We start from the raw sequence: 18083 nt of genomic DNA on the forward strand, positions 1-18083 counted from the left end.
GGAAGAGGCTTTGCAAAAGAGAGGTTATGGGGGTTGCACTTGAAAAAGGCCCATCAGTGGGCTGAAGTGTTCAGGCTAACCCCTGATGTCGCTCAGGACAGAGGACAGCAGCGGCCCTACTGGGTGAGACGCAGGAGGTGAACTGGCTAAGATCCCTAGAGAAACCAGACCCTGCTGTGAGGACTCCAGTTGCAGCCACAGCTCAGGAGCAGGCTGGTGAAGGAACCCAGGCGATGCCGCTGTGTTCAGAGGGGGCATGACCATGGGGGCCCCACACACAGCAAGGTGCTGTTCCCTGTGCCTGTTCCCTCCCCTCCTGCAGTTTACAGGACCTGAGCAGGCAGCAGCAGGAGCGAGCCCTGGCCACCGTGCTGACTGACATCCTGTGGGTCTCAGGAGCCGCTCAGAAGGCCGTTGTCTGCCTGGTTACCGAGGACACCTATGTTGACTGGACTCCTGACTACTCCAGGGACAACTTCACCGAGAGGGTAAGTGCAGTCCCACCACGCGCAGGGCGTCCATGGAGACCAAATGGAGCCCTTCGATGCCCCTGGACATGCCTGCTGTGGCAAGAGGCACCCCAAAGAGGAGAGTGCCCAGAGCTATAATGACCCAAGCGGCCAAAGTGGAAGGTCCCAAAGAGAATTTCCTTCCAGATAATTCAAAATCACCATCCCTGAATGTCCATATCCATCATCCTAAAGATAGCTGAATCCTTCCTATGGGGGAAAATCTCTTTATTGTCTTACTGCTCGAAAATCACATGGGCTTAAAACTGAGCACTCCGAGGGCAACGGCGGTGGCCACCCATCCCTGCGTGTGTCTCGTGGCCTCGTGTAAGAACATGTCCGTAGGGCAATGTGATCTCGCTACGAAACAAAGATCTGCCTCGAGGAAATGACAGAGAATTGGCGTCCCTTGGAGGCACCTTCCTCTTCCTCATTATTATCTCCTGTTCCTGATTTGTAGCTCCAGCTGTTTGAATTTTCAGAGAAGGAAGCAGCTGAGAAATTCATCGGTGATCACTTGGAGAGTGTAAGTGTCTGAGGGCTGCGGTGGTGCCTTTGCCTTGGACCACCCTACAGAGATCCTCTTTCTCTTCTGAGGCGCGTTGCTAATGATGCTCGTTAAGAAAACCAGGTCATTCCTAGGGCTGGAAAAGGGCGGGATGAGTGGAAGAAGCCTGTTTCTCCCTCCCCACAACCTAGAAAGAGGCCAGATCAGACGGAGCCCCACTCACTACGGCCTCTTTCCTTGGCTAATCAACCCAGAGCACAGTACTGTAGAGGGCACAGGCCAGGATGTCTTTTGTTCAGACAGTCTTTCCTTATCCGAGGGGTAAAAACAGAAATGGTAGAAAACTAGGGAAGGCCCTTGTCTACGCTGCCTCCACAAGGACTTCGGATTTCGGGTAAATGACTGTCCTTAAGGTGGGAGGGCGGGAGCACAGACCAGGAGGCAGCAGGAGGAGAGGGAAGGGGCCTCTCAAAGACTCCGCAGAGAAAGAAACGAAAGCCGATTTCCTGAAGAATCAGAGACCTACCGTGTGCGGGAAGCAGGGAGTCAGCAGGACAGCAATGGAGCCTGAGGCCTGTCGGGTGAGCGGTGAGGGGACTGTGGTCTCCGTTCCCTGGAAGGCTGAGGAGGCCAACACGGGAGCTATGGCCATGTGTGGCTCATAGCTCTAGTCTGGATGACCAGCTGCTCAAGCCCACCTGCCCCCCTTCTCATGGGCCTGCTGTTGACTTGTGTGACTGGCAGGATGGTCCCAAGAAAGGTGTCTACTCCCTGCCCCCAGAGCCTGTGAATATGCACATTACATCACAGAGGAGAGTGACCGCGGCTGGTCGGATGGCTTTAAGATAGAGGGGTCATTCTGGATGACCCAAGTGGGCCCAGGCAGCCACAGGGTCCTCACATGGGAGAGGAAGTCCGAGAGGTGCTGAGAAGAGCATCGTCGCCCACGCTGAACGTGCAAGTGGGGCCCCAGCCAAGGCATGTGCACGGGTGTCCAGGAGGACAGGCCAGGGCCAGGACAGGACAAGGGATTCTCCAGAGGGAGTGCTGTCCTGCCAACACCATGATTTCAGTACAGTAAGACCCATTTCAGTGACCTCTGCAGCTATGACACAAGACATGTTAAATATTTTGTTTTGTTTAATTTCACATTTTGTTTTATTTGGTAAGGGGCATTGAGCATGCACGCTATCACCAAACTCCATCCCGAGCCCTGATTTAAGCTGTTCCATTTATGGTAATTTGCTAGAGTAACCAGGAAAACCTTATGATGGACTTTGACTCCTTGACATGAAATGTTGATCTAGGAGCCAGCTTAAGGACACTGGGTTGAGGACAGGAGACGGAGATAGAGTTATATAAACACAAAGGACCCACGTAAGAAGGGAACTTTTCAGCAAAAATCAGTAAGGACATTCCTTTGTGTTGCTAGCCTCCTCCGCTGACCCCTGGGAGACTTTCAGCAGGACCCACATCTGCTGGGAGTCCTAAGTGTGGCCTGGGTGGCATCCAAGGAGCACAGCTGGAGCTCTGTAGACTGGCCCAGGGCCCTTAGCAGAGGGGACTTTGCCCTGCAGGTGGGCATGGCAGGAGAGCCACCTGTGTGAAGCCCGCCTAGGCTACGGTCACCTCAGCCACCTGGGGAAGGGTTGGCAATATTTTCTGGGTGAGGGGAGCTTGGAGGCAGGCATATTGCCTTCTCACTGTTACCAGCACCACTCACCCAACCAAACCCATCACTACCAAAATGCATCCATCCTCTGTCCCAGTGCACGGGCCTGGATCTCCAGCTGGAGGCCTGTGGCCTACTGTCACCAGTTGGACTGTGTCCCCTCCGAAATACATTGAAGTTCCAACCTGCAGTATCTGGGAATGTGATCTTACTGGAAAATAGGGTCTTTGCAGATGTAGTAGGGTTCAGATGAGCTTGTTCTGGGTTAGAGTTAGGGTAAATAGTACTCCAATGACCTTGATGTTTGTAGGATTTAAACTTTGGATACAGATAGGTACACAGAAGACACCACAAGGTAACCATGCGAGCGCTTCCTAGGAAATGTCACACTTATTCCACACACTTTGGGACGGCCCAGGGCTGTGCTGCCGACTTTTGAATCAGCAAATGTCAAAAACAATCAGGAAATCCCACAGAAGAACTTGGGTTTTGGCTTTTCCTAGAAAATCTAGCCACACTGATCCTGTATGGTTTTCAGTTGGTGGAGAGGCGGAGGCAGCCCGCCCTGATAGATGAACTGCGACAGGTGAGCGCTGCTCACTTCCAGGCTCCAGAAACCTCCTGAATGTCCCCTAGATGGTAAAAGGAACTGTGCAGACGCGATTAGGGACCTTGAGATGGGGAGACTCTCTGGGTCCCAGATGGGCCTGACTCATTGTAGGCTTCCTCAAAAGGAAGGAGGGAGACAGCTTCAGAAGGCCAACGAGGCCAAGAACCCGCTCTCCCCTATAGCATCCCAGGGAACGCAGGCTTGCTGTCACTACGACCGTAGCCACTGAGACCCATGCTGGACCCAGGGCATAATTCATGTGGCTTAAAGTCACCGTGGCAGAGGTGGCAGCAGAAAGCTAATACACGGGTCTTTCCAGCTTGCCTCAGGCCCCACCCTGCCCACTTCTCCCACACTCTCGTGGTACGGTCATAGGAATTCCTGTCTGACTCTGGTAGCGCTGGAATTTGTTCTCCTGCCTGAGGGTCCTGGTCCCTGCCAGGTCACAGATAGCAAGGTGAGCAAATTAATCCACAGAGGGGAAGCACGTGTGTCTCATCAGGTCCCTTCTTGAGACAACGGCTTTACGAGGGGGGGCCTGGACCCTGGGCACCTGGAAAGCCAGCCAACAAGCAGCCATGCTGCAGGCAGAAGATGGACACTGGCCAGCTCAGGAGAGGCCCTGGACGTTGGGTAGGCAGAGGGATGTGATCCCAGAGATCGCAAATGATCTTCAAGGAGTTCTGAGCCGAACAGTAATGCAGCCCAGAAAAGAGAGAAGTGCCTTAAAGAGGGGCAAATACTGACCTCTCTATGGAGCTAGAATGACCCAAGACAAAGAGAGGCACGTGCACTCATTAGTTCACTTGATCTTTGCAACAAACCGAAGGAAAGGTTTTTGGCTTTTTTTTTTTTCCTCTTATGATTGCAGACAAAACTAAAAAAGACTGGAGCTCAGAGAAGTCAATACTTAGGAGTAGGTAGTAGGAGAGAGGCCTGTGTGACTCTGTTTCTGCAAAGAGGGACACGGCCAGAGAGGGCAGGGAGGCAGGCCAACCTGGACAGCACTCAGGGCCTGGGCAGGATTAGAAGAGCATCACCTTGGAAAGGTGGGAAAGAGAGCATTTGGGGCTGGGAGGCTGGTGGTACCATGGTTGCTGCAGGAAGGAGGCTGAGGAGGGAGGCTGCCCCTGAGAGTGGAGTCCCAGAGCGGGAGGCCAAGGGTGCCCCTGTCTCAGCAACGAACATCACGCCTACAGGGACACAAGGCTGCTGTGTTTCTGGACCAAAGTGCTTCTCTTTTGTTTCCCAAACAGTTCAAAGGGGAAGGAAGTCGCGGCATTGTCCTGTTTCTTTACAGCCTGATCTTGTCCAGGACGTTCGAGAGGTAAATGCTGCCATGCCCCAGGTGTTGGGTGCAGAAGCGGGACCATGTCACTGTGCCCTTGGGGTGGAAAGCATTCCCACGAGCACCACCATTTCCTAAGGCTCACTCTTCTGTGGACACCTCGTTCCAGAGGCTGGCTCAGCCGTGTGGCAGGGCAAGCAGAGACCGTCAGTCGAGGACACGGGTTTTATTATTTAGATCCACAGTAAATATGCCCTCGGATATCCACTCCATCTCGGTGGCATGCAAAGCCTTGCTCGCGGCACTGTGGGCAGCACAGATAAGAAAAGACGCAGCCTGACTTCCTGCAGGCTCCCCAGGAAGGGCAAAGCTAGGCTTGGCGGGTAGCAAAGTGGGTCCTGACAGGCGGCACGGTGTGAAGACAGTGTGGGTGTGGGTTCCAGAGGGGAGGCCTGCTGCCAGGGCACCAGGGAGGCTTTCTGGGTCAGAGAGGAGAGGCCCAGGAGGGAGGCTGATAGCCCGGAAGCGGTGTTCTTGAAACTTGTCTTTCACTTTCCACTATCACATTTTTGTGGTCTGTGCTATTATTTGCTTAACAATTTTATTTAAATTAACACCCATTTAAATATTAACCTGTTCCTAAACATTAACATTCTATCCACTAATATCTGCCTAGACTAATAAATAAAAGATAAAGCATTAAAATAAACACATCACTATTAAATGTCTTAAGTGCTCATATCTGTACCATCTAAAAACACTGCCCAGAATTATATCTGGTGCCACAGAGACACTGGCCAGCCTTGACCTCAGGTCCATTCACAGCTGGACATGACCTCCAGTTCCATGAGTAGCTTCATCTAAGGACACATGCAGCTCCCATATCAGTACTCGGTGGCTCCTTGGGTGACAGCAGGAGCCGCATTGTACCTGGACCCCTCCCAGCCCAGATCCCTCCCAGCCCCGACCTCTGCCCTTCTACAGCCAGAAATGGGCTCCCCAGCCCCTCTGGGGCGGCACTGGGGCGGCATGTTCAGCCCTGCCTTGGGCCAGCACTCTCTGGCGTGGTCATGTGTCACCACCTAGAGCCAGGAGTCCTTGTCACACAGCGCAGACAGCTTCCCTAGTGAGCCCAGCATCCACCCAGAGCCCGACACAGGGGTTCTACAGTGCCGGACATGTGTGTCTGTTCTCTTCTCCCCTGCCACTGGCCACACGCCCCGTCTGCACCCACAGCTCCCCGACTTTGCAGTCCTGGCCTAGGATTTCCCTGGAGGACGTTGGAGTGTGCAAGGCACATGGGAGGGGAAGTGACCAGGGCCTCATCACTGCCGCTCTGCCCGGGGCCGCTGTCGATTAGCCACATGCTGATGGCTTCCCCCTCCTGTAGGCTTCAGGAGGACCTGGACTCAACCACCCCACACCTGTTACAGCCCAGCGCTGGAGGCTTCCTGTGCAGGCAGGTGCGTGGGTAGACTCTGCCCTTTTATTGCAGAATCTGACAAAGGCTTGTTCTCCAAGTGAGCCCGTTCGCTCCTTCAGCAAAGAGACATCACATCGTTATCTTCTGGAGCCCAAGAAGATGGTGAACTGAGTCTGTGTCAGGAGCTGCCGTCCAGTTCCTGTTTCAATCCTCCCTAGTTACCTTGAAAGCTCCAGGACCCCGTGATTCTAGAAACATCAGAAAGGGTCTTAACAGGAATCACCAGGAATCCCTAACATCAGAAAGGAAAGTTTAAAATCAGTTTAAAAGAAATGTAAAGGGAGGAGGTTAGTAAGTTCAGAGGGGGCTCCAGGTAAGAGGGGGCTGGGGGGTGAAGGCAATGGACTATGGCTTTAGCTCTACCAAATGATTAAGACATGCTTATCTAGAATTATGTATTGTATGGCTTCATTTTTCAGTAAAAAATGCTTATTTTTAATAATTTTTAAAACTAAAAATTTAAATCCTTATTTCATTGCCACCTAAAATGTGTTTGTGAATCATGCCACCTCCCCAGGCCATTCTGAACATGATTCTCACTGGAAGAGCAAGTCCCAACGTATTCAACGGTTGTGAGAAAGGGGAGGCTCAGGAACTGCTTCACGGAGTCCTGGCCCGCAGTGACATTGGCTACCTGCAGTGGGGTCAGGATGCTTCCCAGGATGACAGACTCTCAGAGGTGGGTGCCCCGGATTCTCAGCTTTGCAGCTAGCATGTCAATAGTGTGACAATGTTTAAAGTCTCTCTATCAAGGCAGCTCTGAGCTCTTCCTTACTATACTGTGTTTCTGTATACTTCTGACCCCCCCACACACACACACACAAGGACACACACAGGACACATGGACACACACACACACAAACACACATGGAACCATGGACACACGAACACACACACACACAGACATCCAGGGTCGGCATGGAGATCTCCAGGTCTATACTGGACATAAAGACTGTAACCAGTCTACACAGTGGAAATGGAACTATAAAACCCTGTATTGGATACATAATCTTGTGTAAGATACTGTATGCATTTTAGTGTACACAGCGTACAGGTAACCTAAACAATACATGTAAACATTTTTTTAAACAATGTTTGAAGTGTACAGATAAGAGGACAGCCCCTCTTATCCCCAGGAGCCACAGATCCCTTCTCAGAGGTAAACACCTCAGCCATGGGTCCTCCCTACCCTTTACTTATGCAAATGGACATTCTGTTCTACACATCAATGAGAGCCTTCCTAGAGACACTGGGAGAAAGGGACCCCACTTAGGGAACCCTGTCCAGCCTATTTCCAGGGCTGGGGGGCTGAAAGGCGCAGCCCCTCAGGGGTTGAGTGGGACAGGATTCTGCAGCGCCAACAGGGAGGAGGCGAGCTGTCGCCCACCACCCATCGCTGCTGCTGTGGGACGCCTCCACTAATGTGTCCATCCTAAACCCAGCAGCCAGGCCAACTCCATGACGCGACCCTTCTCTGGGTGGTCCTGGGACAGCGGGGGAGCCTCAGTGTAATGCTGCCTGTCCTCCAGGCCACCCTCTCCCCTGCTCAGCACTGCCTGCCCTTCAGCTCCCCTGGTTGCCCACGGCATCTTGACGTCCATTACTTCACCCTCTCTGCCCCCACTGAAGTGTCCAGTTACCTTGTCTTTCATGAAATAAGCATCTGGTCCCGCACCCAGTGACATCAAGAAAACAGTGTCCGACTCTGGCAGAATTGGCATGTTTTGGGTGCAAGTGTGCTGTGAAGGTTCCCTTATAGCTCCTGAGTTGGTCATCTAGGCCCACCATACAGAAGATGAGAAGTGACAGACGAACTAAGGACCTAGTCCAACCCCCCCCCCCCCCCGAGTCCCTTCAGACCCGCTTCTTCCCCTCCTCTTCCCCACACGCCTCCGTCCACTTGGAGCCTACTCTGCACACTAACAGGGACATCTCCGCTGGTCCACGAGCCTCTCGCTTCACTGCGTCCAACAGGCAGCACCCACGGCTCCTGGGACACTGCACTTCGAGTACGTCCCCGGCAGAGACTGGACTCATCATTGGGATGAAGTCCCAACTCATTGTTTCCAGACAACTTTGGAACTCACCTTAAAATCTCACAAATACAATGAGAGGAAAGCTAAGCCAGAAATAGGGGATATGTAGATCCCGTTCCACACATTTTTCTTCTCTTTCAACCCTCTGTGGCCTCCTGGCATCTGGTACCTACCAGAGCCCAACAATACGCCAAGATTTGGTTGGAGAGAAATGGAGGCTACATGGGGCTGAGTTTCAAGGAAGGAGAACCCAAAAATGACAGCAATGATTTAGCATTTTGTTCAATATCACAAAGCTTTCAAAACACTCTTAGATAATCCTCGAGTTCTGTCATGTCTTTCCAAACCCTCTGCTGTTATTTGCTTGATGTTTTTTCTTTAAATCAACTCACTTTTAGAATTTGGGTCTAACCTTTTCTGCAGCTGTATTATAAACCCCGTGCTTGGTGCACTCTCCCCCCAGTATGTATTTAAATAAGTAAACAAATATTTTAGGCAGGAGGATCACAAGATTGAGACTAGTCTGGGCAAATTAGTGAGACCCTGTCTCAAAATTTAAAATGAAAAGGGATGGGGATGTGGCTTAGTGGTAGAGCACCCCTGGGTTCAGTCCCCAGTACCGTAAATAAATAAGCACATACATAAATAAATAAATTCATTCCTGGTGCCACCAGTCATGCCACATGCCACCAACGGACACATACACCACATTTGGAACCTGGTATAAAGGTGACAAAGCTCCCACCGTGTGTGGGAAATCATCCTGGCTTGGTCATCAGCAGACTTGACCGCAGGCCTTGCCCTGCCACTTGCAGGGATGTGCCGTGGACCAGCGCTGACCCTCTCTGAACCAGTTTCCAGTTCTGCACACACCTGCCTTGCAACCAGAGAACTGAGTGAAGAGCAAGTGCTGTCATGAACTCAGAAGCCACTGGAAAGCTTCATGTGCTCATGTAGGACTTCCTGATAGATGACATAAGGTGTAACGTGGAAGCTGGGACCCTCAGCCTCTCCTAACTGGGAGCTCTGTCCAGAAACAGAGGGGCCATCCTGGGCCGTACGTGGACGCACACCGGCCACTGTAGAGGGATACAGGTGACAAGTGCCGCAGGACACAGATGTGGACCTGGCTGCACACTGGACTCCCCAGAAGAGCTTTGGAAACTGCCAACACCTGGGGCATCCCCAAAACTGTCCACTTCAAGAGTGCGAGACTCGTGCAGCCCCCCAGGGCCCTGCGTTACCAATAACTGCTAGACAAGGACCCTTGCATTTTTATTTTGCACTGGGACCCATGAAATTTGTAGTCATTTCTGCCCAAAGACAGTTTTTTTTTTGGTCTGGAGGACACTGGACACAGGAGATACTGATATGTGCCAGGGTCAGACGTCTGTTTCTAAGCGGGACCTCGCGACCTCAGCACTGGAACGCCCAAGCACCAGGCTTCTCTGCCTGGGCGTGGCGGGGGGGCATCCTGGGCTATCAGCAGTGTCCTCGCCTCTAGCACCACGCCCAGGTCACCACCAGAAATGTCTCCAACATTTTCAAAAGTCCCCTGGGGGTCAAAGTTGCCCTGGTTGAGAATCACTGCTCTGAGAAGGGCAGGGCGGAGGGTTCAAATCCATTTGGGCTGGGCAAGCCTGACCCACGGGCAAACCCAACCCTCGGTGGGAACCCGACCCACAGTGCAAACCCAACCCACAGTGTGAAGACCCGGAAGCTAGCATCTTACCTGAGCTTGCTGTCAGCTTCAGAAGGCTGCCAGGTTTTTGCTCCTTTTAACATTTACCAAGCCTCGGGAACAGCCTCAGAACTTATCCTAACTGAAAACTGTACAGGTGTTTGCAAAATGAGTTGCTCTGAGAAGAGGGAGAGAGGACTCAGCCAGAGAGTCAGCAGTGCCCAGGGACCAGCCCTGGGTTTTTCTGGAACATATTTCTTTCTACACAAGTCAGCTCAGACCCATGGAGCTGCTGAATCTTGCTCTAAAGAAAATCACCTGCAGTCTAAAATACCCTCTAATAATAAAGAATAAGCTTGCCAGGACCTTAAAGTCATAGCACAAGATCAAAAAAAGGAGCTTTCCTGCTGGCACAAGGGCAGGATGTGCCAGACCATGGGTTCCCCGGGGAGGTTTATCCAGTCGTGTCTGTGTGCACTTGGGGTTTGGTTCCAAAAATACGGAATTCAAGAGCAACCATAGGCTGATGGTTTGCTATCTTACAAACATGTTAAGCACATGCATGTAAAGTTGGTTTCACCTGCAGACAATTTTTTTTTATTCCTTACATATCAGTTCATTATTTGGGATAAAACTGATCCCTAACTCATATGTAGTATTGAAGTAGCTCCCTACACACACGCATGTGTGTGTGTTCTCTGCCTCACTGACACGTGGCAGTTAAGGGAAGTCTATACGACGGCATTTTATTCATCCTGGGGACAGCCACATGCATAGAGACCTACTGTGTTCCGGCTTCCTGGGGGCCATCTGCAATGATCTCCGATTTCCTTTAATCCTCACTTCCACTCAAAACTATAATCATCGTTACTTCAAGTCCCAGCGTGGTCATTCGCCTTAGAGATAAGGAAGACCAAACTGTAGGACGTGCAGGAAGTTGCCCAAACTCACTAGCCAGGCACGCGGCACAGTTAAAACCCCATTAGTTCTATCTTCATTCAAAGCCCCAATTCTGTTCCCTCTTTCGCGGGCTGTTTTCTGGTCAACGATAAGCATATGCCTGCCAGTCCCTAGAATTCCACTTCACCATCAGCCCTTTCACAGTCCCTTCTAAACACAGCTCTGTATTCTACAGTCTGTAACACGTCATGTGCACATGGACTGGTGTGGGCCCAACCTTGGGACAGTGGTCAATCACGGCTAGGTTTCAGAGGGCATGACCGTCGTGCTCAACCAGCAGGGACTTCATCACTGGCTTCAAGGCTAATGCAGTTGTGAGTTCACCATGATCGTGAACTTCAGGGGCCTGTGTACAGGCTCTGCCTCCGTCAACTCCGGTTTGATGGGTCACACCTGTCAGGAATGTGCAACTTCTAACCACAGGACAAGCTTGGTGGTACTCAGAGATGTGTTAACCAGAGACCCCAGTGGACCAGACGACTAACACTGCACAGTAGCCCAGCGTTGGCCTGAGACACATTGCCCAGCCAAAGTCTACCCAGGGAAGACCGCAGCTCCACGGGGCTGCAAAACAGTCTCCCTCACATGGCAGGATTGAAGACCCTCCATTGCAACTGCCCTTCCTTTCCCCTGAGGCACGGTGACTCCACCCAGCACCCATGATGTGCAACTGGGCAGGTAGGTGCTTTATGGGTATGTAGTGGCCTGTCGAGGGGAGGTGTGACAAACCTGAGTGTGATATTTATGTACTGTACTGATAACAAAAACCTAACGTAAGAAAGGTCTCTGAGTTTGAGAGGACAGCTCGTGCTCTCTGTCATCGGGGCTGTGCTGCCTGATGGCCTGTCCTCCCCCACCTCTGTCTTTCCCAACTCCATCTCTTCTGATTCTGCAATCCAACTGCAGAGACTACAAAAACACTTGTCTTTCAACCCAATGTCACAGTCCAGTGGGTGACATTTAAAAAAAAGAGAGAAGATGGAGCTGTCATTTGTTGACATGGCAAGCCCCCCAGAGCCCACCAGACTGACAGTTCCTGCAGGACGGGGCCAGCTCCCTGCAAGATGAGGCTCTATTTTGAAGCTTCCCTGTTACTTTCCTATTGGAGGGTACAGGTTTGTTTGTGAGGTTCCAGTACCTAAGCGAGAACATAAAGCAGTTTGAGTCTAACACCATCTGGAAAGCCTTGGGAGGTTCACATTATCCTCACACCTGCCGCTGAGAAGAGAAATCAACTCTCATTTTTGGAAGGGACTGAAGCCATTTAGGTCTGGCCCGAGTTAGTCCCCAGCACCCTGGCAGCACTTGCCACGGTCCCAGCGGTGCCCTTTCCCTCTTTACATTTCCCTTTAGAGAGTCTGGTAGGGGAAATCCAACCCTGAAAGTACCAGCTGGAGCTGTGCTTGCTGCACTCTGCTCTGGGCCTCTGAGACCACACCCTGCAACCACTGTCCAGTTTGTCTTCACAACATACCTGCAAGCTCGGTGAGGGACGAGACACGGACTCCGTGTTCCAGGTGGCAGAGATGAGAGCCAGGCCGTTAACTGTTATGCTCAGGAATCGTCACCGGAACCCAGAGCAGAAAGCATAACGTGGCCAACACCTTTCTCCCCTTCAGATTGTCAGCCTGGGGCCTCAGGCACTTGGTCCCAAGCTCGTCACGCAGCAACACGCTCTGAGCACCATTGCTCTAGGCCACGTAAAAAAGAATTACATGGACTCAGTTGCGGCCTTCTCTGTGTGGAATCTGTCCATCCTTCTTCCTGTCCTTCCAATGCTACTTTGGTCTGAAGGATGTGTGGTATGTGAAGCTTGGTCGCTGTGTGCACAGCAGCTACGGGCTTATTGCACCAAGAGTGAACCTAAGGAGAAAGGTGTCTTATTTATAGCACCTCTGTATCCCAATTTAATTTCCTGCTCACCATGGCAACATGCACAAATTCAGACTTGGTGGAATCTCATCAATAAAACATACTTGGATCCTGCTTTGGGAGTAGCTGGTAAACGGTGTCTATCCAGCAATACAAATGCTTCAAATGGAAAATTTCAGTCCAGCTGCTCATGTGAGGGGCCATGTCTGACTGGCTTGGGGCAAGAGGTGTTTTGTTGGTTTCTGCAGGACCGGCGTAAGCCAGGTGTATTCTCATGGTCATCTTCAGGCCCCCTCAGGGAGTTAGCTCCCCATGCACCATGACGGTCCCAGATGACAGTCCCCTCTCCACCACATCTCCCCAGGTAGCCATGGAGTCTGCCTGCTCAGGGGACAGCTGGTCACCACGGGGGGCCGGAGGTGGTTGTACTTGGACTACTTAATTTTCCTCCTCCTTGAACAATATCTGGGGTAACTTTGAGTTCAGGAAAGAAGCTGTGGCCTGAGGTGGCAGTGCGTGGATATGGGCCTGGAGAGGTGCCGTTGAAGTTCGCCTCCCTATGATCATTCTATGAAATAATGTTTCGTAAGTGCATGTTCTATTTCATCCATCCAGGCATAATGTACAGGGACTTCCATTGACTTGAAGCCAGACAGAATGTCCACCTGAAATTCCAGTGGAATGACAGTTGGTGACAAACAGCCCTCCCTCCATCTCCCAGTTTATCCACGTTTTCCAACCTTAGCAATTCCATGTCCTTCGTATTGTGTTTTGATTATACATGATCTTAATGCAGGGAGAGGAGCAAGAAACCTAAGAAAGGTGGCTTATTGTGTTCCTGATGACAAGTTTCAAGTGAGCTGCAACTTGGGCTGGACGTGTGATCCCAGTCACCAGGGGCAGCTTCAGCGGCACATGCTGCTGCATTCTGACCAGCCCCAGGCCCACACCCACGCCCATGCCCACGGAATATGCGGGTATGTGAGACACTCAGTGGGCCTCAGCCAGGAGGAGGAGAGGAGCACCCACCAGGAGCACGTTCTGATTGAGGTGCTGGTTCTAAGACCACCAACTAAAGCTAAGGTCATTTCCTTAAAGCACGGTAATAGAATCTTTCTCTGGTGGCTAAAAGCAAAATGCTTAAAGACGAAAGCCTCTCTGATTCATCCACTCACCCACAACTGAAGAGCGTGAACAGAAGAAAATGAAGGAATTTGAACAGAACTATTGAGAAATCAAAATGTCAAGTTATTAGCCTTTAATACTTGGGTTTACAGAGCATGTAATAATTTTCCAAAGCTGGATATTCTATAAAATAGAATTTGTTCCTGAACAAAGAGTAAACTCTGAGGACTGAGAAGAAAAAAAAACAAAATGGCAATGTTGGTCCTCCCATTGTAGGATAGAACCAAGCTAGAGGGGGCGGGGAAGGAGGTCTTGAAACTTCTGGGCACTGTGTGGAAATCATTGTTTATCTCTTTATGTAGAAGCTAAATTGTCCTTAACATTTTAAAAAATTGTCTTTATGAATTCTGAAGGAAGTCTTCTTCAAAATAGGTGTTTCCCCAAGTATTTAATCAAAATGTAACTATTTTTTTATAGAAATACACTACCTTATCCTGGTACCTCCAGGGGCCACTGAAATACTCGGGCCACTGCTCCTGCTCCTTGGCCCCGCCGTGTGCTGGTGTGTGAGTCTAGTCACCAGCCGTGGGAATTCAGGAACTGACAGTTGCCTGGAGGAAACAGAAAACAAGCTGGTTAAACCAGTGAACATGGTGTCACGTGGGGTATGACCAGACACTGCCCTCGAGGACACCTTCCCAGCTGGTGTAGCTGGGAGCCTGCTGCGTGTGCCGTGGTCTGCGGCCCACTGCCGTAGCTTTCCCCTGCCTGCTAAGCGTCTCTCTTATGCAGCTGAAGTGGTGAGCAGACACCCGGCCACCTGCTGAATGAAATGCTGTCCTGTCTTGGGAACAGAGCAGAGGCCCTCCTCAGTGACAGAGTCAGGGTTCTCTGACCTCACACTGCACTCCCATCCTGGGCTGTTCTTTACCTTGCCTTAAATCCAAATGAAGACTCCTCCACCCCTCCACGAGGCCACCAAAAGCAGTTTGAGAATATAATCCATTAGAGAGAAACTGCAGCGTCCCCCTTGCCCCACAGAAATGCGGAATCCTGCCTGAGGACAAGAGCTGGTCCCTGAGGAGGACTCAGGCTGGGCTTCACAACACAACACACACCACCCCGCACAGGTGTGCGCACACACACACACACACACACACACACACAGAGAGAGAGAGAGAGAGAGAGAGAGTGCCTCCGAGTGATGGTGTCCTGCCTCTGCGGGGTGGTGAGGCCCACATTTCCTCTCCTGCCCCTCTCCCCTCCAGGTGGGCAGCATGCTGAAGACCCCCAGATTCCCCATCTGGCTGTGTAACATCAATGGAAACTGCAGCGTCCTTTTTTGCACAAACAGGCAGCTCTTATCAGACTGGAAAATGGAACGTGTCTTTGATCTGTACCTCTACAGTGGTCAGCGCTCGCAGAGGAGGCCTGCGCATCTTACCGTAGGTGAGCACTTCAGACCTGGGCCTGTGGGCTCTGCTGGGCCCACAGAGATGCAGCAGCCATTGATTAACACCTGTGTGGTAGTCACGCTGTCTCTGCAGGAAAGCGCTCGGGCTCAGTCCTGAAAGGAAGCCTGGCACAATCCCACAGGTCTAAACCCAGCCTTCAATGTGGGCATTCTACACCCTGGAAAAGGAAGGGGGCACGGTAGGAAAACATAGAGAAACAAACAACTTAGGTACGAGAAAACACAAAGGGCAAAGAGGCAACTTTCCAAATAGCCTTGTCCAGGACCTTTTATTTTTGCAGTATATAATGCCTGAGGAGAGACATTAAAAAAAGAAGAGAAGGGGAAAAGTGGGGAGAGGGAGTTCCAACTGGCCGATTCTGTGTCACAACCAGACATCAGATGATCATCCAGTGACAAGATCAGACAGACAAACTAGGGGTGCATTTCTGTTCAAACTAGCTCAGAAGGCACCTTGGAGGGCTTGCCCTGGACCAGAGTCTGGCTGGCCACAGGAAAGCCCTCGGGGGATGAGGCACAGTCCCCACAATCCTCATGAGGTCCTCCTCACCACTCTATCGTGCACTGGCCCTCGGACACAGTCCTGAAGCAGGCAGGCTGGAGTCTGTATCGGGCAGCCCTGGCTCTCTCTCTGGAGCCTGGCCATATCCCAGTCAGCACTGGGCACCCTATCCTGGCATTACATCATCCTCCATTACTGTCACTGACTTGGAAAAGTAACCGAGTGACCATCTTATCTGTGCAGCTTCTAATTCTTTTTCTTTAATTGTGAAAAACACATATTAGCCCATTTAATTTAGGGTGACATTGACAAGATGTTCCTTAAAATATATTGCCATTTCTAATTTAACTTTCCTCTTTGAGGAAGCCACGGTGTTTTTATTAGCTCGCAGGCAGCCCACACATTCTGTTCTGGGCCCTGTGTTGAAAGCTCCCCTCACATTAACCCATGCGACTCCCCAGAGTGCCCCGGGGTGGGTGCGGGCCTCCCTCCACTTCCCCAGCTCTAAGGCCACATCCCCCAGGCCCACCTCCTGCCCAGCCTCCCTCTTCTCCGTCTGTCCTGGCCTCCTCGGGAAGGGTGTACATGGGTTGGGGTAGATGCTGGTGTTCCTTCCCCCAGATACACACTCCCATCACTGGGAGGGGGGCGGACGTGAAGACGGACACAGACCCGGAAGACGGTTCTCTCCCCTGGAGATGGCAATCAGAACCAAGTGGAGAGAGGCCACCATCACCTGGAATGGGACTGGTCCCTTTTTCTAAAGAGAAAACCAGGTTGTGCAATAAAGTCTAAGTCTCTGAACTGTTGGGGTGCAAAAGCCAGGGTGGGCGTGGGTGATTTCTACATTCCCGTTATGAGCCCCATTGAAATTACCACGAGTAGCCTTTGGTTTTCTCCCTGATAAGTCCCCACCCCCGGCAGTGCCATCGGCATTGGTATCATAGAGAAACAGCACTCGCACCAGGGTCTGCCCAGCGGGCCCTCAGCTCCTTAACCTCACACCTTCCTTTCACCCAAAGGACGATAGGAAGCCTCTCCTGCGCCTGCTCTTTCCAAGTTCCTCTTCTGCTCTGGTTCTTCACGGGGACTACGGGAGCAGGCAGCCAGCTTCCATTCGGGGGTGATGTCATCGGCAGTATGTCATCCCCTCTCAGTCATGGCAAGAACCCAAGCCTTCTCGGAGACTCCTGGCATGGGGACCGTTCCCCTCCAAGGACATGCTCGCCTGCCTACGTGGGCGAGTTCTTGTCCTCAAATGGTAAACGGGCTCCTTGGGCTGAAAGGGAGCTCCTCCTGGTGGGCTGGTCACTCTGGCCAGGTGCAGGGGCCCCAAGTGGTCAAGGGGAGCCGGCCAGGAGACACCCTCTTTCCATCGCGGTATTGCTGCATTCTTTCCAGTGTTGAATTTGTTTCTTTTTCATAAGATAAATATTAATGATATCAATAAACAAAAACTGAGGCATGTCTTATTCTCTGTAAAATAAGATCCTGGATAAAAATGAAACCTCTCATGTCAGTGTTTAAAGAGGAAACTAGTTCTTTTAAGCATGGGGTCCCTCTGTTCTGTTAAGTGCCTTCCTATGTTTTGAAGAGATGGAGTCACACATATTCTTTCTAGAAGATGTCCCTGGGAACCACCTAGACCTTGCTGGTCTGCCAACTCACAGACTCAGGGCTTAGAATTTGGAAACCAAGGGTCAGTTTCCAAAGCACGACTTTACTGCACTCGTTGTCCACATTAATTATTAAGTGCATTTTCATTTGGCTCCAGAACAATGTTTAACTTAAGGAACATGCAGAAAATGAAACTTCAAGGTGAGTAATAAATTATGTCAAAAGAGAAAGGCAATTTGGCGTGGATTGCTGATTGCACTGTCTTTATCATCAGTGTTTTCATTTGGGATTTTAACACATCAGATAAATGAGTGAATCCCTACAGACCCTGGTCTTCTTTGGTCTTAGACGTAGCCATGTTGCTTTTGCTGAGCTGCTGGCCTGTGAGGGTTTAATGAACACTGGGTTGTTACTTACTCAATGTCCCTCTTGGTGTTGACAGCTGGAAAGCTTGCAGCAGAATTAGGAATCACATTAAGTGCACTGGTGAGAAGCACTTAACTCTAAGAGATCTCACAGGAGCCTCAGACAATGAGGACATTCCTTTCTACAAGAATGGCCTAGCTAGGAGGCCCACAGCCCTTAGCTCAATCCTGCTCATCCTCTGGGACTGAACACCAGACACTGGGCAAAGAACAAAGTCAGGGTCTGCAGAGGACAGCAGAATGGCTGTTGGTAGGTGACCACCAGGTCCCTGGCAGCAGCATAGACCCCACAAAAGGCATTTGTAAAGCAGTCTCACCCCT

At 51.1% G+C, this 18083-nt stretch overlaps 1 protein-coding gene across 1 annotated transcript in view; it reads left to right on the forward strand.

Annotated features, from left to right (window-relative positions):
* The window catches only part of MINDY4B (MINDY family member 4B), a gene marked incomplete at both ends in the record, with an annotated part of 28736 nt that extends 12252 nt beyond the window's left edge, over positions 1-16484 (forward strand). The window contains 7 exons of the mRNA XM_081301901.1: positions 323-488; positions 970-1035; positions 4556-4626; positions 5978-6050; positions 6588-6749; positions 15013-15193; positions 16342-16484. Of these exons, the coding sequence (XP_081158027.1) occupies positions 323-488; positions 970-1035; positions 4556-4626; positions 5978-6050; positions 6588-6749; positions 15013-15193; positions 16342-16484 (862 nt within the window). The remainder of the gene's footprint in view (positions 1-322; positions 489-969; positions 1036-4555; positions 4627-5977; positions 6051-6587; positions 6750-15012; positions 15194-16341) is intronic.
* Positions 16485-18083: the final 1599 nt, after the last annotated feature.

The sequence above is a fragment of the Spermophilus citellus genome (assembly GCF_964194105.1).
Source record: "Spermophilus citellus genome assembly, chromosome: 7".
Lineage (NCBI taxonomy): Eukaryota > Metazoa > Chordata > Mammalia > Rodentia > Sciuridae > Spermophilus > Spermophilus citellus.